The following is a 27860-nucleotide window of genomic DNA, read 5'->3' as shown; positions in this document are numbered from 1 at the left end:
ATTAAAATAAAGAGGCCAAAAATAAATACTGAACAAACAGTAAATTATAAATAGTTTAGATATTTTAAAATTTAAATTTTAAATAATAAATTATAAATAGTTTCATCATAGGTTTCCGTGTTCCCAACAATATGATCAATAATTTTAGTTTGTTTCTAACACGATCTAATATGTATAAAAAATTAGTTATTCATTTCATATTATATTTTTTATGCATATTATATTTGAATTATTAAATGCAAAAATTAAATTAGTTTATTTCACTATTATCTATAAATAATTACTTTTGTTTCAAAGATTTTTATCATAGAAAAATATTTTTACATATGTATATATAACAAATGTTATCACAATTCATTATTATTATTATTTTATCTCCTTTATGTCACACCGCAATTCTTGAAACAATAACTATAACTGGGGTACGACTACTTATTTAAATGAACAAGGGAAAAACCTTGTGAAATCCGAATAAAAGGGATAACAATCGGGCATCGCCCCTTTAGATGAAGAAAGACAGATATCCAATTGATACAAATCAATCAACAAACATGACAAACTTCAGGATCACAAGTTTAGTTTCATGCTTCAGATAACCAACATTCCTTAATCAAAATACTTGAGAGTCAAAAGTCTAGGCTCAACAAAAGATATCGTTTAGAGTCATAACATAAAGGTCTTAAGTCAAGAAAACGAAAGACAAATAGAGGCTAGTACTACAGCGGAAGTCAAAACACGGAGTTGAACCCTAGCCTCAGCTCTCCCCATCAATACCAGCCATCAACCTGAAAAACATTTGAAAATATTTGGGCTAAGTACTAATGTACTTAGTGGGCTGCAACTTTTAAAACATTTCACAATTCGTAAGAGCAGTTTATCCAATCATTCATGACATAACTTAGAAGGTTTTAAAGTAAATGAACTTCTAAGCATGTTAAAGTATTTCATTTTATTAGCGCGCTGTTGTCACACTCTGTTTAGTTACTCGCTGTGATACTAGACCTTTTAGCCACCAACGTATCGCTTTCTCCGATGACACTTGCCCTGAGGACGTAACTCAGACAAGTTGAATTGACCTCGGGACGCTACCCAGGCAGGCCTTACATGATACATGCTCCAGAACACATCCAGCCAAGCACCCTTATAACGCCTTTTACAGGAATTAGTGCCCGATGGAGATCAACCCATCGAAACAACTAACAAGTGTACACAATTCTCAAATAACGTGTTAGGCCATAAGAGAACCTCGATCGATCCATGAATTGCGAGCCTTAAACATAACAGAGCGCACAAAAAATATTTATTGGATAAACAGTTTGCATTTCATGAAACATTTAGAGCTTAGTAACTCAAACATACATTTGGAAAATAAGCCCACCTGTATAGGCAATGACTGTCGTTTATTCTTATCTCTGAATCGGAATAGCGGTGCTAGTCCTCACGATCCACAAAGCCTACAAGAAATCTATACTCTTAATAGGTCTCCTGAATCTAATCTTAAGTCAAGGTAAAGTGCTTAACATTCTATGATTCACTTAGCCGGGTTTTCAAAATTTAATGAATAAATAATTGAAAACTAAAATTCTTGAGTTAAGAACACCAACAATATTCTTACTCGTCTTTCTTTTGTAATTGGAATTATAATAACCAATTAAATCATAAATACTTTCATTGCTAAATATAAATGCAACAAGCTTAGCATATAATAAGTAATTACTTAAAATATGCACATAATAATAATATAATATTATTATGCAAATTATCATTTAAAATAATTAATCAAACTATCTAATAGTCTAATTAAATAATTAAGTGCAGTCCCTTTTAATGAAACAAAGAAAAATCTGCACAGCCCAATGAGTAAAGCCCAGCTGTTTTAAAAGAAGAAGGCCCAACACGTAAGCCCAAAACCCATCCCCATTCTCTGCTCTACGCTATGCTCTGCTCTAGTATACTCTGCTATGCTATGCTCTGCTCTGGTATACTACGCTCTGCTCTGGTATACTACGCTCTACTCTGGAATACTACGCTCTGCTCTGGTATACTACGCTCTGCTCTGGCATACTACGCTCTGCTCTGGCATACTACGCTCTGCTCTGGTATACTACGCTCTGCCTGGTAACTACGCTCTGCTCTTGTAACTACGCTCTGCTCTGCTATGCTCTGCTTTACTCTACTCTACTCTCCTCTGCTCTGCCTACCAGCTCTGCTCTCCCCAGCTCTGCTCTCTGCTCTGCTCTACTCTCCTCTGATCTCCCCTAGCTCTGCTCTCTCCCAGCTTTGCTCTACTCTCCCCTCATCTGCCTACTCTCGTCTGCTCTGCCTACCAGCTCTGCTCTCTCTCTCTCTCTTCCCTCGGCATCTCTCCTCCCTCAATTTCTTTTTTTTCCTGGAAATAGGGCGGACGAACACAGCCCTTGCTGTGCCGCCGCCGCCTCTCCTTTACCGGTGGGCTCACGCCCAGGAATCGCCGTCGACCGCCGGCAGCCACCGCGGTTGCCGCCCCTCCCTAGTGACCTCGACTCAACAGCAACAACGACCAACCGACTCGACACCCCAGATTCGAAAGCAAGCTAAATCAAGCTCAAGACTCTATTTTTATCAACACACATCAAATATTCTTCCACCCTTCTTTTCTTTTTAACAACATTCATGTTGTGTACATAAGTATATATATACATATATGTATATATGACAGAGTATATGCACATGTATTCTCTTTTTTTAAATGTCATTTTGTTCGACCAATATATATATATATATATGAAATCTGTAAATTCCATGGGATGAGTTGACTTTTGCTTAGCAGAGAGTTTGAAAACTGGAAAAAGTTTGGCAAACTGAAATCAGACGTGAGTAAGGATAAAATGGCGATGGATTTCGTAGATGAAACCTTTGGTTCTAGTTGGTGAAATCTGAATTTTGTTGTTGCTTGATTTACTTGTAGTATGGCTGACCTCCGTGAATGAGAGCTGCAAAGAATTTCAAATATCATTTCCTTCAACATTCACATGAGGAGTGGAGAAGAAGATGAAGGAGATTTCCTTGGTTTGCTGGAGTAGAGTGGATAAGTGAAATGAGAGAAATGAGATTGATTGTTGTGTAATTGAAGCGGCAGAGGAGTTGCCTTAAGCAAAGGTGTGTTGGAGTACAAGTACAACTTTGTAGAGATTGGGTGATAGGGGTGGCAGCGGTGATTGGAGGAATAAGGGTGGCAGCTGTGATTGGAGGAACATGGGTGGCTAAGGCATGGCTGAACTTGAGCTGTGCGGCTGAGGCATGGCTCGAAAATAGGGTAGCTCAGGCATCGGTGAGCATGCTGCTGTACTTGGCAATAATGGAGGTGGTGGGTTGGGCTTCTCCCCCCTCCCCCCCCCCCCCCCCCCCCCCCTTTTAACAAGACTCTTGGGTTTGATTATTAACAAGTAAGGTTCAATTAAAACTAAGGCCCAAAATGAATCATCTAAACTCAACACACATACATTATTAAAGCCAAACATAAATTTTAAATTTAAATCTTGTAAAAATCAATATTAATTATATGTAAAATATCTCACATATACACATGCTCATATTTAAATTAATATGCAATGCACAAAAATTTAAATAGCTGAAATATTTACAAAAGCTTTTGAAATTCATTTTTTGTTGGAATTAAATAAATCATTTTTCTTTTATCCGGCGTGAATCATCTTAATCTAAGCTTAAATTAAATTCTAAACTTAATAGAAATGGGTGGGATATTACACTTTAGGTATATAATAGTAAAATAATAATAAAAAAACTAATAACAATTCATTTAGTTTGGATTAATTTAGAAGCTCATTTGTTAAGGTGTAATTTTTAAAAAATGTTAACATAAAATTGCTATTGCCAAAATTAGAACAATTTTGTGAAGAATATTTTTTATTAAATTTATCAATAATAATAGGGATAATTGCGTGAAAATACACAAACTTTGTCAAAAATCCATATTTGACGCGAAGTTAGGATTTTACATTTTAATACACCAACTTTCGTTGTTGTCCAAATTTGACACGACTTAATTCTTAAAAATTCAAAAAACAATCTATTTTTGTAAATAATTATACAAAGACCCACTTATGTTATTATTTGGGACATTTAAACCAAAACAAGATATTTCCTTATGATGTTTTCTTTTAATCTTTGATCCGCGCCTAAAATGGTTTAAATGTCCCAAAAATAGGTTGTTGTATAATCTTTTAATCTTTGATCCGCGCCCAAAACAAGATAAGTGGGTCTTTGTATAATTATTTACAAAAATGGGTTGTTTTTTGAATTTTTAAGAATTAAGTCGTGTCAAATTTGGACAACAACGAAAGTTGGTGTATTAAAATGTAAAATCCTAACTTCGCGTCAAATATGGATTTTTGGCAAAGTATGTGTATTTAGGTGCAATTTTCCCATAATAATACCCCCTCTGTCCACGAAAAGATGTCATAATTTGTCATTTTGATTTGTCCATAAAAAGATGCCATATTCTATTTTTAGTAATAATTTGTGGATCTCTTTCTCCACTCACTAACTTAATTATTTTTTTCACTTTTCATAATTTGTGGGACATTTACTCCACTCTCTACATAAATAACACAAATTTTCTTAAAACTCATGTCACCCTCCCTTAGGATATCTTTTAGTGTACAGAGAGAGTAATAATTATGTTATAATCAATGTAATATAACTATACATAAATAAATCTATCTATCTATACATATATAAAAGCTGGTCCAATAGCTAAAAAAAATTCCCGCCTTTTTACTCAATCTATATTTGGAAAGTTGATTAATATATGGAACAATTACAATTTTGGAAGCAGTTACAACTGATCTAACAAAAGCGCCACAATTATCTGTATAGATGTATAGATTACCCCATTAATATGCATATATATGAATCAATACTAACCTTATTTATCCTATTGATTAAATTTAGCCTAAATTTTGGGGATTAATATTTATTTAATTATCCTATTTGATAAGTTCATTTATTGCATCGTACTGTTAGGAGAGAGGTGTTTCACCTGTTAGTCACGATCGTTGGTAAGCTTAAGCTAAGACGGCGAAGAAAAGAGAAAAAGTGTTGTATTCTTGTATTGTGTGAGAATTACAATGAGAAGTGAAGTCCCTATTTAAAGAGGTACACAAAAAGGGTAAAGGGGTCATTTAACATCTTCGTACAATCACTAGGTTAGTTAGCGAAGAAGCCCCACTTAGATAGCCATCGGGTGTGTCAGTGGTTTGTCGGCTTTCGGTTACCGAGCAGAGGTGACCTTTTCCAGTGAAGCTAGGTCGTCAGCGTTGACCGCTCACTTAGCAGGAACACCAATCAAAGTTCATAAATGCCTTCTCTGGACGACAATTCTCCGGGAAATGCTAATTAAAGCGATTCTCCTTTGATCAGGCCCAGCTCTGGCCGTTCCCGTTCGCTACACCCTAAAGACACGCGTACTTTACTCCTCATCACTATTAATTATACATATGAATCAGTACTATTAGAATTATTTAGTTAATTATCCATAAGAGTCAACTACATGTTATTAATATTTAAGGAATTGATTTGTTCGAAATACTATTTTGAATGTTTGAGAATTTGCCTTATGTTTTTACTGTTATTTAATATACAAATAATACTTAATAATGTTTCAAAAAAATACTTAAATTAATAATACAATAAGATTCTATATATTAAAGCGACAAAATAAATTTTTAGTTTCATATTAGTCATTCTTGCAACCTTTTCTGGACATCTTACAAAATAAGACACTTTTGATAAAAAAAAATAGTAGGCCATTTTTTTTTGCTAAATCACACAAAAATCCTATTAATTATGAATAACAATCAGTACCTTACACTACTTAATATGTACTTCATCATTTCATAGTTGATAGTTGATTGGTATTTTTATTTATTATACAAAAGATGGAAACACAATTAATTTGGGTCATGATTTGTGGGGATGTTATCATTTTGAAGAATCTATATATTGTGTCATGTTTAGCATTATTGTAAGATTATTTGTTTTCTTATTTTATTTGTGCTCTATTTAACTTTAATCAGGCTCGGCCCTTAGTCTGCGTCGTTGTGCTTTCAAGGGTTTTTTTCTTTTTTCTCTTTTATACTACGCCATATTTCATTCATTTCTATTTAACTTGGGCTAAGAAGTCTTCATTTTACTTTGTCAAAATCACAACAAAAATTAATAGTAGCGAAAAGCAATAGTCAAAATTAATAACTTTTAGGGTGCGTTATCTTTGGTTGTAAATTTATCATGGGAAAACGAGAGATATACAAAATTTAACCTTTTAAATCCTTCCTTTCTTTTTCTTCATTTCTTACAAAATAGAATTTGACTCTTACTCATTCCTCATTTTCACTACAAATGAGGGATAATATTATCCATCCATTTTTTGTGTGATAATATTATTCCTCATTTGTAGTGAAAAGAAAGAATGAGTAAGGGTCAAATTCTATTTTATAAGAAATGAGGGAAAAGAAATGAAGGATTTAAAGGGTTAAATTTTGTTTATCTCTCCTTCTCCCATGATAAATATACAACGAAAGATAACACGCCCTTATAAGAATTTTATATTGGTCTTTCAATATGAAATTAAACAATATATATATATATATATATATATATATATATATAGGAGAGTTCAATGGAGACCACTCCCCTATATAGAGAATGAAGACCAAATCTTGTGCGTCGATTCTAGAATATCCAACGGTCTTGATTTGGTTGAAAATGTTTATAATTTTCGTTTATTTTATTGCATGAAGGTTAAGTGGTCATTTGAATTTCTCTCTCTCTCTATCTTTACGTTAAATGCTCTTATCTCTCTCTCTCTCTCTCTCTCTCTCTCTCTATCTAATCAAATCTGCATATTACTAAATTTTCGTCTGATTCCTCTCTCTCTCTCTCTCACATACTTGACAATGGCGACTACACATCTCCCAGCAATGCTGCTTGTTGGGAACTTTATGGAATATCCTAATCCTTATTTTGATGATACCACAATCCATAGGTTTCATTTGTAATAGACTAGAACTGCTCGAACTCAAGTGTTAGAGTTCTTTTTCTAGTTTAGTTGCTGTTCTGAAGACTGAAGAACGAAGGATTGAAGACTGAAGTTACCGACTGAAGCAGTAGTCGAAGAATCAGTCTTGAACTGATTACTTAATGCGAGCCACGTGGAATCAACGGACTGATACTAAAGTCAAGTATCAGTTAAACATTCTTCCTCGAACTGAACCTCCAACGTTCAAAGGAAGCCACATACTCCAGAAGTACAGCAACATTAAATGCAGAGATCTCAGGATCGTCCTTTCTCTGCAGAGGTCATTCCTATTTGGTGACTACTTTACCAGAGACGTCGCATTTCCTGCTCTTCAACATTACCGTTCTCACCAAACAAGGAACCTCGAAGATTGAAGCCTCAGCCCAAGTTCAAATTACTCTCTAACGAAAGAAATCTTGAAGACCTTCTCCACCAACGGATCTATTCAAGACTTCTCCTATAAATAGCGTTCGAGGATCACTTCAATCTTCACCGATTCAACAACATAAGCTGAAGCTTTGCCAAAATTGCTTCTCAGCCAAAGCTCAAATTCCCCAAAGCTTGAATCGAAGAAGAGAATCCCAAAGCCAAAATCAGTCACTGCTGATTACATAAATTCTCTTAGACCTTAGGCAAACCTTGATTATCCAAAGCCTAGGTCAAACTAACTCCAAAGAACTTGTTCTTTGAAGTTCAGTTGGCAAGATTTCAAACCTCCCTTCGACCGATAGAATCGAGTGTTTGAGTTGCAAAGGAGTTCAGGAAGGTACTCTGTCTCCGTGAGGTCCTAGTGCCAGTTCGTGCTAGGAGTGAGAAATCCAACAAGGTGTGTTGGTACTGAAGATTGGATCTTCAATTATTTCGGTTGTGTGCACCCGCAAACACACGTTTCTGTTTGCTGTGCACCCGTAAGCACGAGCATTGGTTTGCAGTGCACCCGTAAGCACTTGCAGAGTGAAGTTGTTGGTCTGATCAACCGACTATGAATGTAGGAAGTGTTTTCCGAACCACGTTAAAATCTCTGTGTTATTTACAGCTTTCAGTATTTAATTTCTTACTTGTGCTCTCCCTCTCTTCAACTGAAAACTGATTAATTGCAAAGAGAAACTTAAGACTAACAACGTGCTCAACCCAAAAGGCTATTGCGAAACAAAAGTTTTCTGCTGCGTGTGTTATCAGTCTGACCGATCTGTCCTCTGATAGTCAGTGAGATTTATAACATCTCTGTTTATCAAACTCGACTGAAGCCTTACGTGCATCAGTTAAGTTCTTGTGACTTAACTGATAACTCCTTACTGAAGAGTCTTTCAGTATCAGTCGTCAACCCTGTTTTGGTCAAAACTCTTTTCAGTAAACAGGTGTCTGAGTTTGTGTTTGTAGTTTCGCGTTTGATCTCTGTATTGAGATCTTGATATTTAAAAATAGCCTATAGGTGTATTCCCCCCCCCCCGCCATACACCTATTCGAGACCCTCCGGACCTAACACTGCTCTTCCTCTCCTCCACCGCCGCCACTATCACAGGAATTATGGAGGGAGGCGGGGCATCGCAGCCGCTCTTTTCTTTTTCAGATCCGCGCCGCCCTCCTCCTCCTCCTCCTACTGCTCCTCGCCTCCATCTCCTCCTCCGTCTCATCCGTCGTCCCCTCCGATACCGCCGCCGTCCCCTCTATTCCCCTTTCCCTCGCCTCCATCCCCAACCTCCAAACCCTAATCCTCCAGCCTTCATCCCCAAAATCTACCACCTCTAGCCTCGATTCTTCGGCGACCGAGCCCCCAGTCGGCGAAGGAGATCCAGACTGCCGTGAGGCTGGTGCTGCCCGGGGATTCGAGCTCTTTTCAGAAAAAAAATTTGCCCTCTTTTTCCTTATTTGTTTGGGTTTTATTTGAATTAGTACAAAATTACATCTTTCTGATGTTGAATAATAGTATAGAACATGTTGTACAGAATTTTCTGTGCTACTAATGATGATTATACGAATGTGGATTTTGATTCAATTTGTTTGTAACTTAGATTGGAATTTCAAGTTACAGCCTTAAATTTCTACTTCCCCTATTTTCGATTTTGAGAGATGAATTTTACTATTTTGGTGGTTTTGTACTACAAAATCAATGTTGGTAAATTCTGTTGGTTTGTAAAATTCTGTTGGGTGTTTGAAGGTAGAACCTTTGTATAAATTCTGTTGGTTGATTTCTGCAAAAATAATGCAAAAGTTTGGTTAATTAAGGAGTTTGAACCTAGTGTTCGTAGAAAATATTAATGAACATACTAATGTTCGTTGATATGTTCGTAGAAAAATTAAAGAACATATTAATGTTCGATGATATGTTCGTAGAAAACCAAATGAACATACTACTGTTCGTCGATATGTTCGTTAGAAAACAAATGAACATACTAATGTTCACCTATTACGTTCATTGCCGGATCAGGTCTCAGAACGGGAAGAGAGGAATTTTCGGGATTTGTTCAACGTGATCCCAGATTTCAGTGGATTTCAGTGGACATATTTACCCTTTTAGAATTAAATAAATGTCATTAACCAATATTTAATTACATGAAAAATCAAACCAGAAAATTATATGAACCGTTAGATTAAGCAAGATCGACGCACATGATTTGGTCTTTGTTCTATATCTAGGAAAGTGGTTGTCATAGAACCTAACCCTATATATATATATATAAGCACAACCACTTTCAAAAATAGTAAGTTATATTTTCCCGTCAAAAATCACCTTATTATATTTGGAAATAATTTTTTGTTTCTAATTTTTTTTATTCATTTCATCTACGCTAGATTATACAAATATTTTTTTATTATAATTTTTTCTATTGATACAATTTATCACATTTTCATAGTTTTTACCGTGTAGTTCTTATTTAAAATTACATTGTAGCTTAACACTATCTTATAGGGATGTCAATCGGGTCAACCCACCGGATTTCGGGCCAACCCTATCGGGTTCCGGGTTAATCGAGTGCGGGCTAATCGGGCTGGAGATTTTTTCGGGTTATAAATCTCCAACCCTAACCCTAAACATTCGGGTTTCGGGCTAGCCCATCGGGCTTATTGGCTTAAAGGCGTAAAAATAAAATAATCACTTGTATTTTGTTATTTTTAATGTCTAATGTATAATGTATAAAATATACATAGAAATCAAAGATATAAATTATATAACAAGCACTAAATGCAAAAATATGAGATATTGTAAAAAACATCAAGATTACATAACATATAAAATAAGTTGGTAACAATAAAATGTTCAATTTTGTTAAAGAAAAAATAATAAAATATCCAACAATAGTTTGAACTCATAGAACCAAAGCATCTCAAAAATAAAGAAAAGTGAAATGATGAGACTTTATAATATTTTATCATTCTTTATTTTTATATCTAAATATTCTAAGCTAAGTACTCGGGTTTCAGGCTAGCCCATCGGGTTAGTCGGGTCGACCCTATCGGGTGCCGGGCTATTCGGTTATGGGCTAATCGGGTTATAACTTTTATCGGGTTGAAAATATTCAATCCTAACCCTCTCGAATGGTGGGTTAATCGGGCCAGCCCACGGTTTCGGGCTAGATTGACATCCCTACTATCTTATATGACCAATATTGCATGTTTATTTAATGAAATATGTAACAACATATTTTTGTCTAAGATGATCATAAAATGTTCACCTAATGTATATACAATATTTAGTTACCTGTTGTAGGCAATTAAAATTTATGGCCAATTAAATTGTGCCATGTGGAAATTATAAATTAAATATTAAATTATATATTTTAGAATTAAATTAAATATAATTCCAAGATTAAATAAATATATAATTGATATTTAATTATGTGGATTTATTGGCCAATCATAAGCTTCCATGGGTCAAATTCTGCATAAAAGGAAATGAATCAAGAAGATCCAATCATATTGTGCCACCTCAGCCCTAGGCCCAAGATTTACGGGCTCATGCTTTGAAGCCCAACCCTAAGCTTCCTTAATTAGCTTTTCCTACAACTATAAATATGAGATGTAGGAAGCTCATAAGGACACACACAAATCATTTGAGAGCTCAAGCATTGAAGGAGTAATTCACTACAACGAAGTCATCTCCAACAATCAAGGCGTTCTACAAGGAAGTCAACGAGTTCTTCATCAAATTCATCAAGTCAACGTTTGATTCAGAAATAAGGTGGAAGCCCTCTGGATCGACGTCATCAAAGCCAAATTCAAGTCATCAAATCAAATACAAATCACAGGAGATCAAGAAGGCGTACTTCCCTCCAAAGATTTCAAGAAACTTCGAAGAGGATAATCAGAGGATCAAGTAGAGATTCGCAACCCGCAACAAATTCATATCAATCCATATATTTTGGATTTGTACACATTTTTGTATTTCATTAAATTGAATACAATAAAATTTGTGTTTACACCTGTATATTTAATGAAACATGTAATCATATATTTTTATCTAAAATGATCATAAAATATTTTCAGAGCGTATATACAATATTTAGTTACATATTTATTTAATAAAATATGTAATCACATATTTTTGTCTAAAATGATCATAAAATCTCCTGTTAATGTATATACCATATTTAGTAAACCTAAATAAAATTATAAAAATATTAACCTTGATCAAGATTTATGATTTTATATGGACTTTTAACAAAATTATTTATTTATTTATTCTTTCTTTCATGAACATTTAGTTAGCAAGTATAAAATAAATGAACATTTAAGATTAATCAAGTCACTATAGTTGTGTATAAATTATAATTGCACCAAATTAATTATAATATAATCATGGCACTATAATTTATAGAACTAATTAATTTTTTATCTCTTAAATATGACTTATAATCGCACCATTTTTGTTGACAAAATCACTTATAATTTCGGTTGGAAAGTTTAATTGTTTGTTGGTTGAATTTGATCGAATTAATTTATTCATTTAATGCATAAAAAATATTTAAAATGTCATGATCCTTGATCATCTATTTTAGGATAATTGTTGCTAGGTTGTATTTGTTACTATTATTTTATCAAAATATAAATTTTAAACTTAAACTTTATATTCATTAAATATAAAAAAGTATATATAGATATAATATATTAACACTCACTCACTCACACACACACACACACACACACATATATATATATATATATATATGTATATATTTTAGTACTGTATATATTTCAGTAAAAATTTTGTATAAATTATTTTAATATAATGTGTATATATTATACATCTTTAATATGGATTTGGACGAAATTAAAATTCAGTGCAAATTTCAGAATGAGCTAAAGTTTATGTATTTATATTACAACTTTATATAGTTGAAAAAAATTTCCAAAAATCACTTATAGTTTGTGAATTTACAGTCAATTAACACCTCAAAAAAATATGTTGTGAAATGCAAATCAGTAAAAAGTAATTAAAAGTTTCAGAAACTCGTTCAAGACTAATAGAAATTTAGAAAGAAAATATCTAGATATTTTGATGGAAATTTTAAATAGATAATAATAATTATTGGATAAAAAGTTTTTGTTAAGATCTTGATCATTCATACGCCTTCAATTATAAGATGAAACAGTTTCATCTTCATTTTTAACGAAACTATCTTTATTATAGCTATTTTATATAATAATATAAGTAACTTATAGAATTTTATTATCTAAATCTAATATTTTAAAAAATATAATTATTTTACTATTTTAATTAAGTAGGTATTGTCGTGCATCGCACGGGAGTAATACTAGTTATACTTAGAGAGGTGGTAACCGTGAATTAGAAAAGCAACAGTAAGCCATACCAATTGAACTTCATTAATTATTCTATCGTTAAACCAACACACTTCTAATGTTCCTTTAAATCAATGAGATTTTTCTTTCTATTCGTACCACGAATTCACGATGCATGAAAAGCTGAAGTCTATTTAAAAGTTCAAATTGCTAATTTGTCGAGATTGAACAAATGAATTTATTATATTAACTACTCTAATAATTGTCATTCAATTTTGAGTTTAATTGCAAATTAAAAGGTGATAATATGATTTTAAAATGATTTCTCAATCTAACAAGATAAATGATAATATTCATATGATTATGTATACAACTTTTTAATTTTAAATTAATACGACTCATGACAAATTATAGACTAATTTTTATCCATTGTCTGAGTGAACATTGTATATGCACACAAAATTGAATGTTCCTATATTCTTGTAAATGTATTACCATTCACACTGCCACGTTTAATTTAATTACAACATAAAATCCGAATTCAAAACATACTAAATAAACATTTGACATTTTTTTAGGAGAAAAAAAAACATTTGACTTTCACTTAACATAATATCGACAAAACCGGGCACAGCCACTAGAAATAGCATAGCCCCTCAAAGTTAGGAAATCCATATTTTGCTGAGCAAAATAGGAATCTCCTAATAAACCTCCACTTGTCCCCACATTTCAAACAAACATTCCCATCATTTTCGCCTACAAATTTTACTCAGTCTTTCACCAAAATCCCAACACTCACACAAACACTTGACATCACTCTCTTCCCATCTCTCTCTCTCTCTCAGAAATAGAACAGAACAGAACCACCATGCTTCCATTTTGAGGATGACCCTGAGAGGCAGCAGCGGGCAGGCGTGCGCGTCGTGCAAGTTCCAGAGGCGGAGGTGCACCCCTCAATGCCTCCTTGCACCCTTCTTCCCGGCCGATCAGCCACAGGTGTTCCACAATGTTCACAGATTGTTTGGAGTGAAAAACATACAGAAACTGCTCAAGGAGCTCCACCCCGACCAGAGGGCCATCGCCATCAAGTCTGTCAAGTTCCATGCTGCAATGCGCGAGAGGTACCCCGTTTGCGGATGCTTGGTCGAAGTTCAGAACCTCGCCTATCAGATTCAACTAGCTGAGAAGGAACTCCACGCCGTCCTGCAACAACTACTTTACTATCGTCAGCAACAACGACAACAACAAGACACGTCGCCTGGAGATGATTACCTCTCTCAGTTGCAGTTAGGCATGGCGCCTCCAGGGAACACGGCCATGGTCGCCGCCCTCATCCAGCAAGACGACCAGCCAGAGTATAACCTTGTGGCAGCACATCCCTCTTCTTGTTCCAATAATGTCAATAGGGATCATTACAACAAAGACTGTAATGATGTCGACTCGCTATGCAGCTATAGCAACAACGACTACAACAACAATGCCAATTCAGCGGTGATGCAATCACAAATGCCTACTTCACAAACCATACCTCAGGTCCCACAAGATTACAATGAGATGTATTCATTTTTTGACAATATTGACGACAGACAATCTTATATTGGTCCCAAGGAAGTATACGAATCCAGGTACCTCATTCTCTCGACACGATAACAATATTGTTATTCAGATATCTCATTGCCAAGCATGATACTACTATTTTAGTCATATATTCCATCACAAGAACTCATGTTTCAACCGAACATGTAGTTTGGACTCGTCGGTTAGAGATTGCAGACAGTCTGATGAGCAAATAGCAGAGAACGAACTGAAGAATGCTGCAGCATGCTTTAGCCTTACAAGCTTCAACTAATAACATCAAAATGGTGGATGTTCTAGGAAAGAGCCTTGGCCGATTGGGAAGCCATATTTATTTTCTCAATCATACACAACTTTCATAAAGTAAGCATTACAATTCACATTATATATATATATATATTTCGTCTTAAGTGTACATTTTCATATGCAATGAACAAGTCAGTCTTTCTTCAGAAAACTAATGCTCAATTCACTTAGCCTAAGATGTAGGAGATAATTTCTCACCTCAATTGAATTTGAGACGGTAATTTTATACATCCTTATCAGCCTGCCTCAAGAAATTACCTTTTTCAGTCCCATAGCAAGATGAAAACTGTATGACAGTAAAAAACTTGATAAAATCACAGTAGTTTGTTTTTCAACCGCAAATATAAGAAATCATGTCAACCCCTTATCAGTGGTGCAACAGGTAACGTAATGGAAAAATAAAATGTGCAAGCTAACAGCAACACCTCATCGGTCTTGGATAATTTTGACAGACTGATTGAAAGGTATTGATGATCAAATAAGTCAGAATGTACTCACAAGACGAGATTTTCATAAATTTCATTGAACAGATAAAGGCTTGTAGCATTCATGATTAGGAGATGAATAAGAAATCAAAAATCTATGGAAATATTAGAACTTTAGAGAATTAGATCAATAAGTAGAAAGATGGAAGAAATTATTTAGAACATAATTTCCAGCTTGATAATAATGTATCAACCATCAATATAAATATAAAATAGTCGTGCTGACCAGTAGGAAGGTGGAACAGGCAACACAAATGGCATAAAAGGCTAGCATACGAGTATAATAACAAATATATGTCAATGCTACAGTTTTTGGAGTAAGTGTTTGCTTTATACTAGTAAGAAGCTTACACGAAGAAAGTTTTCTCTAAACAAAAGCTACTCACATCTAAAGGAAGAACTCTGAAAAAGTTCTGTCTTGTAAGATCTTAATAGCTAAGATAACTCAGACTACTTGCGTATAATCTAGAACTAACATCCATAGCTTTTGTCCTACCCAATACAACTGGAGATTTGAGAAACTACTCTCGTCGGTCATTAGACTATAACCTCGAATTGTGAAATACATTAGTGTTCTTTTAATGTGATTATATCATAAAATGTACACATCAAACTATTTGTTATAGTCAGAAGTCTCACAGTATATCCTTTGAGACTTCAGAGAAAATATATGCTGGAAAAGTAAAAATATCAACACACAATGTCCTTGACTCATATGATATTTTACTTTCTGAAAAAAATCAGAATAACGCATCTGGAAATCATCATTTATTCACTTATTGAACTAAGTACAGAAACCTACAATAGGTTGTTTTACCAAAATCTCTCTACTAGAGGGAAAATGGCGATAGAGTAGCTTAAAATAAGTTCATCTACTGAAAATTGCAATTGTTTCATACCAGTTGCATAAATCGTAAAGGAGATATATCTACATCTAGTCATGAGGACATACAAACTTTCAGGGAATTCAAGTCAGAGAACCCTTGTGTTGTACGAACCACAATATAAGCACTTGTGGTAAAGCCAATGAAATGAGGCAGTTCCTCTTTGTTCACAGTCGTTGCACAATATAACCTGCATATCCATTGCGCAGGCATATTTGAATCATTTTGTCTTACGGTTACTTTTTTCAAATTCAAGAATCACAAATTAGCACACCTGAGTCCGGCCAGAATACTCTTCTGGAATTTTCTCTTCTGCTAACAGAGCATCTAACATCCCGAAGTACACCTGTGTTGGAGATTGATGAAGATTTTTGAACACCACTAAATTTTTGCGTAAGTTCGAACAAGAAGAGGAACAGTGGAACAAGGCATTCATCTTAATATTATTTTGCTGAAAAAATACAATTAAAAGAAAGGAATATAAACTAACCTGCATGTCACCCAGTGACTTGCTACAAATCGGGCAAATATAGTGAGAGCAAGTGTAGTCCTAGCAGCAAGAAAAAGGGAATAAGATGTCGATTTTGAAAAGAAAAAAATCATGAATTCATATAAGATAAATTCTAGAGAATGGTAATACCTGAAAACAAGATGAATGCATCAAATGGCCACATGGAAGTGCCTTGACTGGAGAGTTTGATGTAAAGATGTACTCGTGGCAAATTGGGCAGTTATCCTCGAGGCACTTCTCTCTACATATATGTACAAAGAGATACTTCGACATACAAGCATTGCATTTCATACAGTGGAAGTAATCAACGCCCAGCCCCTTCCCAACTCGGCACAAGTTGCAGTAAGGGCAATGGTATATTTGCCTGTCCGAAATATCAGTTAGGATCATTCACTAATATAATACCTATAAACTGCATTTCATTGACAAGTAGGCTTTATTCTGAAATTTTGAGGTTTTATTAAGAGAAGGAAGAGGACTATGAAGCCTCAAAGCTGATAATCAGATATGCATAATCAACTAACCGTTCATCATCAAACAATTTGCAAATCCTGCAATAGTATCTTCCCATGGAGAAGCCATTGCAAGATTGGCTTATACATTTCTGCCCGATTGGCTGAATTACCATGCATTTCATGCACATCATTTTTATAATATCTTTTCTGCAGCAAGAAATGTAAAAATGAGTTTACACGTCAGAGAAAGAAATAATTTGAGCAGCAACCTGATTCATGCTAGTCTAACCTGTCCACTGAATGGTCTGTTTGGTGGTCATCATGGCAACGTATGCATGTGTAAAGCTTATTGCAACATGGAGCGAGAAGCTTACAATTTCTCTTATAGTGCTTGCAACCAAAAGTTACTCCAAGAGGGTCTCGATAAGAAGGACTTTGACCTGGGATATCTCCCTCGTGATTTCCAACAGAAGCCTCATGTTGCATCTTTTGCATTATAGTCCAACGGCTGTAATTACATAAACAAGTCAACCCAATGCATAATAGAAAAGTTAATCATCTGAGGGACTAAAATAAGCTGATTTAATGAAGTTTGACATATCTCAACAAGTCACAAAAATTTAAATTGCATAGAATCTACTGATGGCATCATGCAGACAAAAAAATTACTAGCAGTTGAATTGTCAATTCACCAATGATATCTTTTATGCCATTACCTCATTAGCAAATTCTGGATTAAATATGTTTTTTTCCGAGAATCCAGATTAGGGTCACGAGAGACCCTTCTTATTGCAGCTTCCAGCTCTTCCTGGTTCATGCTTAGAGGGTGCTCCTGGTGGCTCAACTTCTGATTTTCTGTACTAGTTATCTCTGCTACATCATGGCATATCTTATCCGCTTCATTGAGTTTCTTTTTGTCAGTCTCATTCTGAGCTAGGCATAAGTCTTGAGACTGGAATGCATCCTTCCCTCCGCCAGCGAAAGTCGATTTATGAACATCAGAAGATCCATAATGCTTACAATCCTCGCTATAAAATTCCTTTTGTGTCTCTCTGTCATGACCTACTTTTCTCATTTGAGTACCATCCTTTAGCAGATACGTTAAAACAACTTCCAGGGGGTCATCAGGAGGTCTTGATCCCTCTTGCACTGTGGATAAGGTATGTTCAGCCATACCTCCCCACCATTCCCGTAGCCATTCATCGAACTTCGTATTTCTAGCAACCTTGAGCCATATAGACATCATGGCCTGCTGCTCATCAGAAGTTAGATGTGCCATCAGCCAGGTTATCACTTCCTTCAGAATCTCCGCTCTCGTCCTCCCAAGCATATGGCCTATGATCTTTTCTTCTTCATCAACAGAGAAGCTTCCACGAAACAAAGGAAAAATTTCAACTTCTTCACGATACATGTGATCAGATAGTACCTTACGCATGGACAAGCAAGTATGATGGAGCTTCGAAAACAACTTGTCCAACCGCACCCTAGTCTCTTTGCTTCCCTGCTGATCATGCAATTCAGATATCTCTTCCAGGATTATGGAAGTTTTCGTGAAATATTTGAATTCCAACTTGTGATCGATGCTGTAGGAGTGGCTTATGTTTTGAAGTGCTCCCTTTGATTCCAGAGCTGGAAAAACAATTTCATCCTCTGAGTCACTATGAATCTGATAAATGGTATGCAAAAGCTTGAAGCGCTTCTTAAACTCAGCGAGAAATCCAACATTTGCAGCCAGCTTAGCTGATAAGCTCACAAGATACTCCAGATCTTTTATCAGACCTTTATGGAAATAAAAAACAGCATCAATTGGCCTAGATTCGAGAGTCACGGAAGTAACATGGTCAGCTTCCACAAGATTTCTTTGAAGTGATAGCATTCCTTTGAACTTCTGAGAAAAGAATATGCGAATATTCATCTCACTTGGATAAAATACATCATGCTCTCCTGTTTCCTTAGAGGCGGAAGAAGATGGAAAGTCTGCAGTTATCTTTATCTTTGTTGTTGAGTTTGGGTTGAACATCCAATCAGAGAATATGATTTTCTGCCTATTTTGCTCAGCTAAGTAAAAGCTTCTACCATTGAACATTTCTTCCAGATTTTCTCTAAATTTTTCAGCCGAGATTTTCCCTGAACAACCAATGCGGACCCATTCGCATAGTAGAGATGTAAAAGATTTACTTATTGCAGGACATCCGAGCTCTACTTTCTTTAGAATGGATTTTGACTGGTTCTCGGTTAGATGAGACGAGAACCAAGTGACAGTGCACTTAAGCAGCCCGAGTGGCATCATATAAAGACATGCCTGGAGTAACCACATCTGCATTTCAACAGTGCAACTCGTGCTGATGGATGGGAAAACCTGGAAAAAAACTGAAGAATAAAGTTACTGAAGCAACAAAACTCAGTTCCAACTATATGAAACTTAAAAGCAAACCACTGAAAGAAACGATTAAAGCAGTTGATTATGTGTGTGCTTAAATAGATGAAAGATATACTCAAATTTATATTCTATAAATGTGACAATCAGAAGTATTATTGTCAATGGGTTAACTATGTAGGTCTGTCTGATTGCTGTCACACTTTTGACTAGACAGATAGATTTTGTCTGATTGGTGGTGTACTTTGGAGCCTTCAATCGTTTGACATTCTAAATATGATTTGATCATTTTATGAATATCTGTGCTTTACTTTGATTTCACACTAAGATTCTAAAATACAAAGCATTATCAAATATTAATTTTTACTTCACTTTTACATTCATACAATTCCCTATAGAAAACTTTTCAAGATGCTTCACAGAAAAATTGCCTTGTTAATCCATAATTTACTTCAAATCTTTTACGGCTTGAATTGCATAATTACCAGCATTTCCTATAACGGTATTCATGATATATTGACTAGATTATGAAAAACATTTAAAATAATGAACAATTGATAATTAACATACTGCAAATAGTACCTCAGTTTCAAGAAGCATCAAGTTTTTACCCAGCTCTCTTACAAGGGATTCCAGTTCCTGATAAAGCATCTCCACAAAGTTTTCTAGTTGTATCGAACCTCGAGATTCATAGAGCAGCAACCTTCGGAGAACTTTAATCTGGCATTCATCTATGAGTGGACTGCATGGAGATATGCTATTCTCCGCCACAAGATTTGACAAATTACAGAATATTTTATCCAAAGAATTGCTGCATTCAAATGAGACAGGAAAGCGTCACAAGCATCAAATGGGCTCACAAAATTGTCTCAACCCAATCGAGTTGGAGACTTGTACCAAAAAATTAAAATTAATCATCATGGTTACCTATAGAAGATCAAGACATCTGCAATGAATTTGAGCTGAACAATAACCGAAGACAAACTAGCAGAACAGATTGAGCTTCTTATATGATGCAATTCCTCAATAATTTGATTGAGATCTCTTCGCAGAGCAGCATGCCATATATGCATACCCTTGACGGGTTCCTCCACACAGTTCTTTTGGATTGAACATGCTTTCTTGAATTGCTGTTCTCGGTCACAGGAAATCTGAAGTGGATATAGCTTATGTATGTCCCTATTGGATAATCCAGTTAAAAGTTGATGCCTTTTTCCATATATGCTGTTGGCACCAGAAGAAGAACTCTCGTGCTGAATCCAGGAAACAACTACCTGTGGAGTTCATTACCAATTTCAGATACTTAACGACATTGCTTGATAATTTTGGCTTGGGATCTACCTCTTGAAGCAGCCTTTCTTTAGGCACAATAAGCTTTATGCAATGTAGGACATCTACTTTTTCATCTGTACTAAGATAAAGAGTCATCCACGGTAAAAATTCCTCCAGTAGTATGGTGGGCACACTGCACATATACTGCCAGATGAGCTGAGACTGCTCTTCGCGAGAGCATTTCTCCATCAGCAAAGGAAAAACCTGCATCCACACAAGTTATATGTATAAAAACAATGAATACTTAGATCTCAACCGATTCATTCAATTTTGTGAATTCAACTTTTTGTTTTAAGTCTTGAGAAGTGAACAGTTCTTCAAAGCTCTAAATTATTATCACTTTTGCTCCATCATTAAGTCATTAAGAAAATAAAGAAAAATACGTCAAGTAATTTGAAGAGCAAATAAGCTACTAGAAGACTACAACCCTTACTATCTGGACTTGCGGAGAAAGGGAAAAGAATAAATCTGACTTGCTAAAAGTTGAAAACTTCGATAGATACCTGCTCCTCTTCTTTATGCATGTGATGACAAATCATGGTCTGCACAGTACCAATCAAAGAAATAAGATCTTGAAACATTTCAGGTGCATCTTCATCTTTGTTCATCAAGAGATCCAAGTAGTGGAAGATGCAACTGAAGCTATCATCTATAGAACTATGTTCGAGAGAATACGTCGGTACCACATTCTTTACTTGAGCATCTAACGCCAGAAAGATAACCTGTTATTTAAGAATTAGATTTGCAATTTTGAGTCATTGACACACGGTGAATCTGCAAAATTCAGCAGAAAAAATATCAAAGCTGAAGTTTTTCAAGGTATATCACAAAAAAAAAAGAGAAAAAAACAACAACAACAACAACACATGAGTATTTGTATTTGGGACTACCTTGATGCATCCCCTCGCCAACAGAAATACGGTGTAGACTCGTAAAAATAAAAAAATGAAAGTAATTATTGTTTAATCTAAACAAATGAGATTACCTAAGGGATATCACAAATTACATTCTGTAACCAAGTTTACCACAACAAAATCTTCTCTGTTTTATCCGTCTGAAGCAAATTGAGTTTTAGTTAGGTATAGTTTAAACCATTATCAAGTTCATTGTAGTATGTAATAAATGAATTCCCCATCGCACAATAGCAGCCATGTGCTTCATATTCAAGCTCTCTTAACATCAGACAGTAAAAAAAAATGTTGAAGAAATTATGAACGTCAAGATCAAACAAGTAAATGTACAAGTAGGTAAAGCACAAATGCATTCATCATTTTCACATAGAGGTAAATTTCTCCTAGCAAAAAGGAACGTTGGCAACTATAATTACTCCTCCAAGTCAACGCACCCCAATTCGGGTGCATCATCAAGTAAGGAAAAAGAAAGCATAAAATTGCCCTAATTTCTTCTTCTTCTTCTTCACAATTTAGTTTCTTCTTCAAAAGCAGAATACTAAATCTTAACATTGACAATGGAGAATGTCTAATTGAAAGTTCATATCTCAACTCAGAAAAAAAAAAATCATGTATTTACTAAAATCAGCTTTGTTGGAAATGAGTCTAACCTCGTCTTCCGCAACACTGTGGTAATCATACACAAGCTTCAAAAACTCCAGCCTCCGGCTAAGGTCAACGACAACTGCGCCGCTCACAGCGCCGCCCTCGGAGGCCTCAGCCGCCACACGGCGGACGAAATCGAGCTCCGCACGGAAAGCCTTGTGAGTAACCACGAAGAAGAGAATGGGCGCGTCAACCAGTCTGGCCCCGGCAAACGAAGGCTCCGGCCAGTCCTCCTCCTTCTCGGATTCCCCGCCGCCCATTTAACGACAAGACGCCGTCGCCGAGACCACCACCTTTCATCAATGGCGCGAGGGACCAAAAAAGGGAGTTCTCCACGGCAGGATTGAGCTGCAATTTAATGGGGATTCAGGCCGTGCGTGTGCTGCCTTCATCACAGATTCAAACTTATTTAATTCGGTTTTTGTTTAAAAATTAGCTTTCTAAACAATTCCAACGACCCCGACGTTTTAACTAACACCTTTTAGCCATGGCGCGGGCTGCTTATGTTTTGTCTGTTACAAATTTGGCGGGTTGGTAGGACCAACGTGCCGCTGCCACGTGTGCCGGTGTTTTTGTACAGGTATTGTCGTTGCCGCACCGGATCTTTCACTGGAGAGTGTGGGCATCAGCTTGGCACGTGCCATCCTCACGCTTACACGCTTCGCTCCGCTATTTGACCTTGGCCCGTTGGGCTTTACTAGGGGGCCCATACGCTATTTCAAATATGCCATCTCAAATTAAATAATCAGAATACTAAACTCACGTTATTATTAATAATAGGAGCCCAGATAAAATAAGAGAACGATTAATATGAGATGACGGGTGCATGCGCCAAATATTTTAGTTACACCAAATGATTTTGACGTCTTCCCCAAAGTTTTGTATTTTTAGACATATATATTTGTAGTATTAACAAATAAGCTATGAAGCATAGTTGAAAAAATTTAAAGAGCCAATATATAAAATGTAACACAAATTCTCTTGTTAGAACGAATGTATACATCAGATGGGTCGAGTCGGGATTGGGGCGCGAGTCTGGGCACGGATCTAGGTGGGTTTGAACGCGGGTCCAGCAGAATTTAGACGCGGGTCTGGGTCGAATAATTCAAAGTAATTATTGTTCTGATGAAAAGTAATAATCGACGTGAAACAAACTAATGTTTTGAAACATTACATTTCTTTATATCAATAATTATTTTTTATTACAATAATAATTATTTCATCAAAATAAGTATACCACCGCGCCCTTCGCTCCGAGCCTGTGCCCTCCGCTGCTCTGCCAGTCAGGACTGGGTTCAAAGACATGAATTATTCGAAGTAATTATTATTGTGATGAAAAGTAATAATCGACATAAAGAAATACTCCCTCCGTCCACGAAACAAGTTCACACTTGGTGCTCGGCACAAAAACATGATCTAGCCACCCTCCGGTCATATGTACTCTTGACTGATAGTTGTCAAATCGTTGACTTTTTTGACTGATGGCTGTCAAATCGATCAAATGTGTAAGACTTTCACAAAAAACCAGGCAAACCCATCAAATCAAAGGGTATTTAAAGAATAGGGCATAGAATGCTTATGTTTATAAAAGAGGGTATTTTTCACATATAACTTAAGGAATAGGGAATTTTAAATTTTTACTCTTGATCAAATACAGAGTGCATTCATTAGAGGGAGGCAAATCACAGATAATGTGTTGATAAGTTTTGAGTGCTGACACTAGTTGAGAGCGAGAAAGACTAGAAAGAACGGGTTCCCTGCACTGAAATTAGACATGATGAGTAAAGTCTACGACCGGGTGGAATGGTATTATTTTGAAGCGGTCACGAGGCACATGGGTTTTTCGAAACAGACGTGCAATCTGGTTATGAGGTGCGCTTAGTTTATCTTCTTTTCGTTTCTGCTCAACATTAGGGTCTATTGGGAGCTTCGACCAACACGCGGCCTACGGCAAGGCAACCCTGTATTGCCATTCTCATTTGTTATAGTGCCCAATGATTCTCTTCCATGTTTAACAAATTCGAACCAGGGGGCGAATTAAGGGGGTTCCGATTATCTCTCGCCAACATAGTATCACCTATCTTTTCTTTACAATGATAACCTAATATTATTTCAAGCCAAGGGATCGGAGGAGAGGCAATCAAGGAGAATATCTCTATATATGAACGGGCTCCAGGACAAATCATAAATTTTGAGAAATCCCCAATCACCTTGTGTCCTAATACCAAGGAACATATCGAGAATGAGATTTTGGGGGTGCTATAAGTTAAGTTGGGGGGATGGTGTCCAAAGATTCATTGGTCTGCCATAGGGATGATAATTATACTCGCAGGTTCGAGTACCTGCGGGTACCTGACTCTAAGGGGGAGGGGGTTGGGGCAGGGATGGATATGGATCCCCACCTCAAACCCGTCCCGTATAATATATATTTAGTATATTTTAAATTATTTTTTATAATTAAGGAAATATATTAATATTAATATTAATATTAATATTAATATTACTCCCTCCGTCCACCAAAGATATGCCACTTTTCTTTCGGCACGGGTTTTAATAAAATGTGAGTGAAGTTGATAGTGGAGTAAGGGTCCCACTTTAAATGTGAGTGGAATGGTGTGGACCCTACTACTAAAAATGGATGTGGCATATTTTTTGTGGACGGACGAAAATGGAAATTGTGGCATATCTTTGGTGGACGGAGCGAGTAATATTTATGATGTATATTATTAAAAAAATTGAATTATTTAATTGCATGTAGATTTCTTTCTCTCATTCTTTATATAACACAATTCTCCCACCATTTTTCAATGTGGGACATTGTTTCTCTTCAATTCTCCCACCCTTCTCGCTACTTTTTGTCCCACATCGAAAATGTAAGGAATAGATAAGGGGAGTTAACTTATAAATAAGATTTCCTACACAAGATTTAACTTAATTAACTTTGCTATATTTTTTCTTTAATCTTTAAGGAAAAAGCAAATTTTAATTTTGAATAAATTTTAATAAAAGTTTAAATTTGAAATTAAAATTTTAGCAAATTTTAATTTTAATTTTAATTTTACGGGTACCTGACGGGTATCCTTCCCCCCATAGGGTAATCCCTGCCCAGACCCCTCCTCGATATAAACAGGCATGGGGGCTGGACCGGGGATGAATTTCTAAGGTAGAAGCGCCTACAGTTTAACTACCTCGTGAAAAAGGTTCAGAAGAAATTATTTAGTTGGAACCAAAGAGAATTATCTGGTGGTGTAAAAGAGGTCATACTTAAAGTGGTCATACAACATTGGAGGAAATGGGAGGTGATGTGTAGACCCAAAGAATGGGGAAGGATGGGATTCATAAACCTTAGAGGTTTTAATAGAGCTCTTGTGGTGAAGCAGACATGGAGAATTATCAAGAACCCTAACTCTCTTATGGCGTGGGTTTTCAACTAAATATATTTCGCGATTGTGAGTTTCTGAATGCTAGGGTGAAATCTAATGCTTCATATGCATGTCGCTCTATTTTTTGGAGTAGGCTGCTATTAACGAAAGGACTCTTATGGAAATTGGAGATGGTAGTAGAGTTCGAGCTTTTTGGGTGCATGAATTGGAAGATGGAAGAGTGCATGGAAAAATAGAAGGCTCATTACAGGTGCTGGTAGCTGGATGAGCATAGTAGTTGGAACGAAGATGAACTTACCAAAGTATGTTGGCCTCATAAGATTGAGGCATCGGAGAACAAGGAATGAGCCACATACCAAGCTAGAGATTTGAACATAGTGGCGATTTTTTTATTAAGACGGCATACTTACTTCACATTGGATATTTTGACAGCCACCCTCATACAAGTTTGAGAGATATGCCAAAGATGCCATGATCGATGGGCTACAACTAAGCATAGCTTGATTTTTTGCCCGACAATAAAGGATATGTGGAAAAATTCCAGATTATGGAATGTGCTTCAATTGATGTAGGGTATGGACTAGCTGGGTATGACCACGGCGATTGCAGATAAGTTTACGGGGGAGGAATATGAAATCTGGATCATTATGTTGCACATAGAGTAGATTTTGCATGTAGTTGTGTCCATGATAGGGGAAAACATAGTCGAGTTCGAAGATGGAGTGTGTGGCTTTTTGGGAGGTGTACGAGGCTGCAAAGCCGACTTATTCCACGAAGAATTTGATAGGGGTGAAACTAGATAAGAGAGTTTGGGTTAAGTCGAGGCGGGGCTGTTTGCGTGTGGATATAGATGCTTTGTTTGATAGCGAGGCAAATGCGTTTGGGATGAGTGTCATTGTGCGTGACCATTTGGGGGTCATAAAACTCACTATTGTGAGGCTAAGAGGTCCACCGTCGTCTATCATGATAAGAAAAGTCATGGTTGTTGTAATGGGGTTAACGAGTTGTATGGGACCTGAGCCCGATTGAGATTCATACTGATTCACTCTTAGCTACTTGTGTGATGGCCTGCCTAGAGGAATAATGACTTTTCTTACCGAAGGATATTCTTAAGGTGATTTCAGTTGCTTGATCTTGTATTTTTTTTTTTAATGTTCATCATGTGTATTGTGAGGCTAATAGAGCTGCTCACAGTTTATCTCAATTTGAGCGTAGTTTTTCGCGATCGGTTTGTTGGAACGTTAATTTTCCTAGCTGGCTTAGGGACATTATTTTGGAAGACCTTACTTAATACTCCTTTTGTCCACTAAAAGTATAGCATTAACACTAGGTGGGCATATGTTTTAATAAAATTTGTGATGATTTTGATGTAGCGGAAAAAAAGGTCCCACCAATTTATGAGATGTGTGGTTGAGATTGAATTTGAGGTGGTTTTTTGTAAATAAGGAGTGTTTGTAAAGATAAAAGTTAAGAAAAAAATGTGGGGCCATGTTCTAAGAAGGAAAGTGCCATACTTTTGGTGGACACCAAAAATGGCAAAAGTGCCATACTTTTCATGGACGGAGGGAGTACAAGTTTTTATCTTTCTCCTAAAAGAAATAGTAAGCATTAATATTATCTAGTATAAGTATATGTTATTCATTCTTATCTCAAACTTGCATAACGTATAGTAAGTTGTATATATACAAAAATATAGTACTAACGGTAACTTTTTTCCTACCAAATTTTCTCTTTATTCTTTGCTCTTTTTTCAGTTTGATTTTTTTCTAAAAATTGTCAACTTCAATTTGTAAAAAATATTTAATATGCATTAAATTGAATAGTTTGAACGATCTTTAATTTGGTGTAAAAAACATCAAAAAGAAATTTGTGTATGTTAAATTAAATTTTAAAGTAAAGTACAAAATTTTATACTCCATTCGTCATTGAAACATCTTCCTAAGGGGAGGTGACACATGTTTTGATAAAAGTTAATTGTGTGTTTGATGAGTGTAGAAGAATCTCACAATTGTAAGGATAATAATTAGTGGAATTATTTTCAAAAATAGATTAAAAATATATTGTGAGGAAAAACAAAAACAAAATAAAGAAAGATGTTTAAAAACATTTATTATATTAATTACATAAATTTATGTTTCCGCCCCTCTCTCTCTCTCCAATTCTGGACTCTCACTTTCTC

The 27860-nt window shown here is 35.7% G+C and overlaps 2 protein-coding genes across 2 annotated transcripts; one reads left to right on the top strand and one right to left on the bottom strand.

The window, feature by feature from the left end:
- The first annotated feature begins 13274 nt into the window (after window positions 1-13274).
- Window positions 13275-15790, top strand: LOC131021264 (LOB domain-containing protein 27-like). Its single transcript, XM_057950375.1, has 2 exons — window positions 13275-14442; window positions 14564-15790. Exons 1-2 carry the CDS (start codon window positions 13703-13705, stop codon window positions 14664-14666), a joined length of 843 nt encoding a protein of 280 aa, XP_057806358.1. The 5' UTR covers window positions 13275-13702; the 3' UTR covers window positions 14667-15790.
- A 139-nt stretch (window positions 15791-15929) lies between these two features.
- Window positions 15930-22765, bottom strand: LOC131021263 (zinc finger protein BRUTUS-like At1g74770). Its single transcript, XM_057950373.1, has 12 exons — window positions 22304-22765; window positions 21246-21464; window positions 20752-20946; window positions 20338-20684; window positions 19993-20221; window positions 17750-19392; window positions 17323-17541; window positions 17103-17240; window positions 16708-16942; window positions 16558-16617; window positions 16342-16413; window positions 15930-16257 (listed from the first exon to the last, which is right to left on the bottom strand). The coding sequence occupies exons 1-12, from the start codon at window positions 22556-22558 to the stop codon at window positions 16156-16158; spliced, it is 3714 nt and encodes a 1237-aa protein (XP_057806356.1). The 5' UTR covers window positions 22559-22765; the 3' UTR covers window positions 15930-16155.
- Between the last annotated feature and the right edge of the window lie 5095 nt (window positions 22766-27860).

The sequence above is a fragment of the Salvia miltiorrhiza genome, chromosome 4, assembly GCF_028751815.1.
Source record: "Salvia miltiorrhiza cultivar Shanhuang (shh) chromosome 4, IMPLAD_Smil_shh, whole genome shotgun sequence".
Classification (NCBI taxonomy): Eukaryota; Viridiplantae; Streptophyta; class Magnoliopsida; order Lamiales; family Lamiaceae; genus Salvia; species Salvia miltiorrhiza.
Note: the sequence above shows the minus strand (reverse complement) of the source record. Positions and strands in the feature narration are given on the sequence as shown.

Bases quoted from the DNA above. Each gene is read 5' to 3' on its own strand.
- LOC131021264 (XM_057950375.1), top strand. From the start codon at position 13,703: ATGACCCTGAGAGGCAGCAGCGGGCAGGCGTGCGCGTCGTGCAAGTTC. The intron at 14,443-14,563 runs GTACCTCATTCT...CCGAACATGTAG, and splicing joins AAGGAAGTATACGAATCCAG to TTTGGACTCGTCGGTTAGAG.
- LOC131021263 (XM_057950373.1), bottom strand. From the start codon at position 22,558: ATGGGCGGCGGGGAATCCGAGAAGGAGGAGGACTGGCCGGAGCCTTCG. The intron at 17,542-17,749 runs GTAATGGCATAA...ATGTAATTACAG, and splicing joins ATCCAGAATTTGCTAATGAG to CCGTTGGACTATAATGCAAA. The intron at 16,414-16,557 runs GTTAGTTTATAT...TCTCCAACACAG, and splicing joins AGTCACTGGGTGACATGCAG to GTGTACTTCGGGATGTTAGA.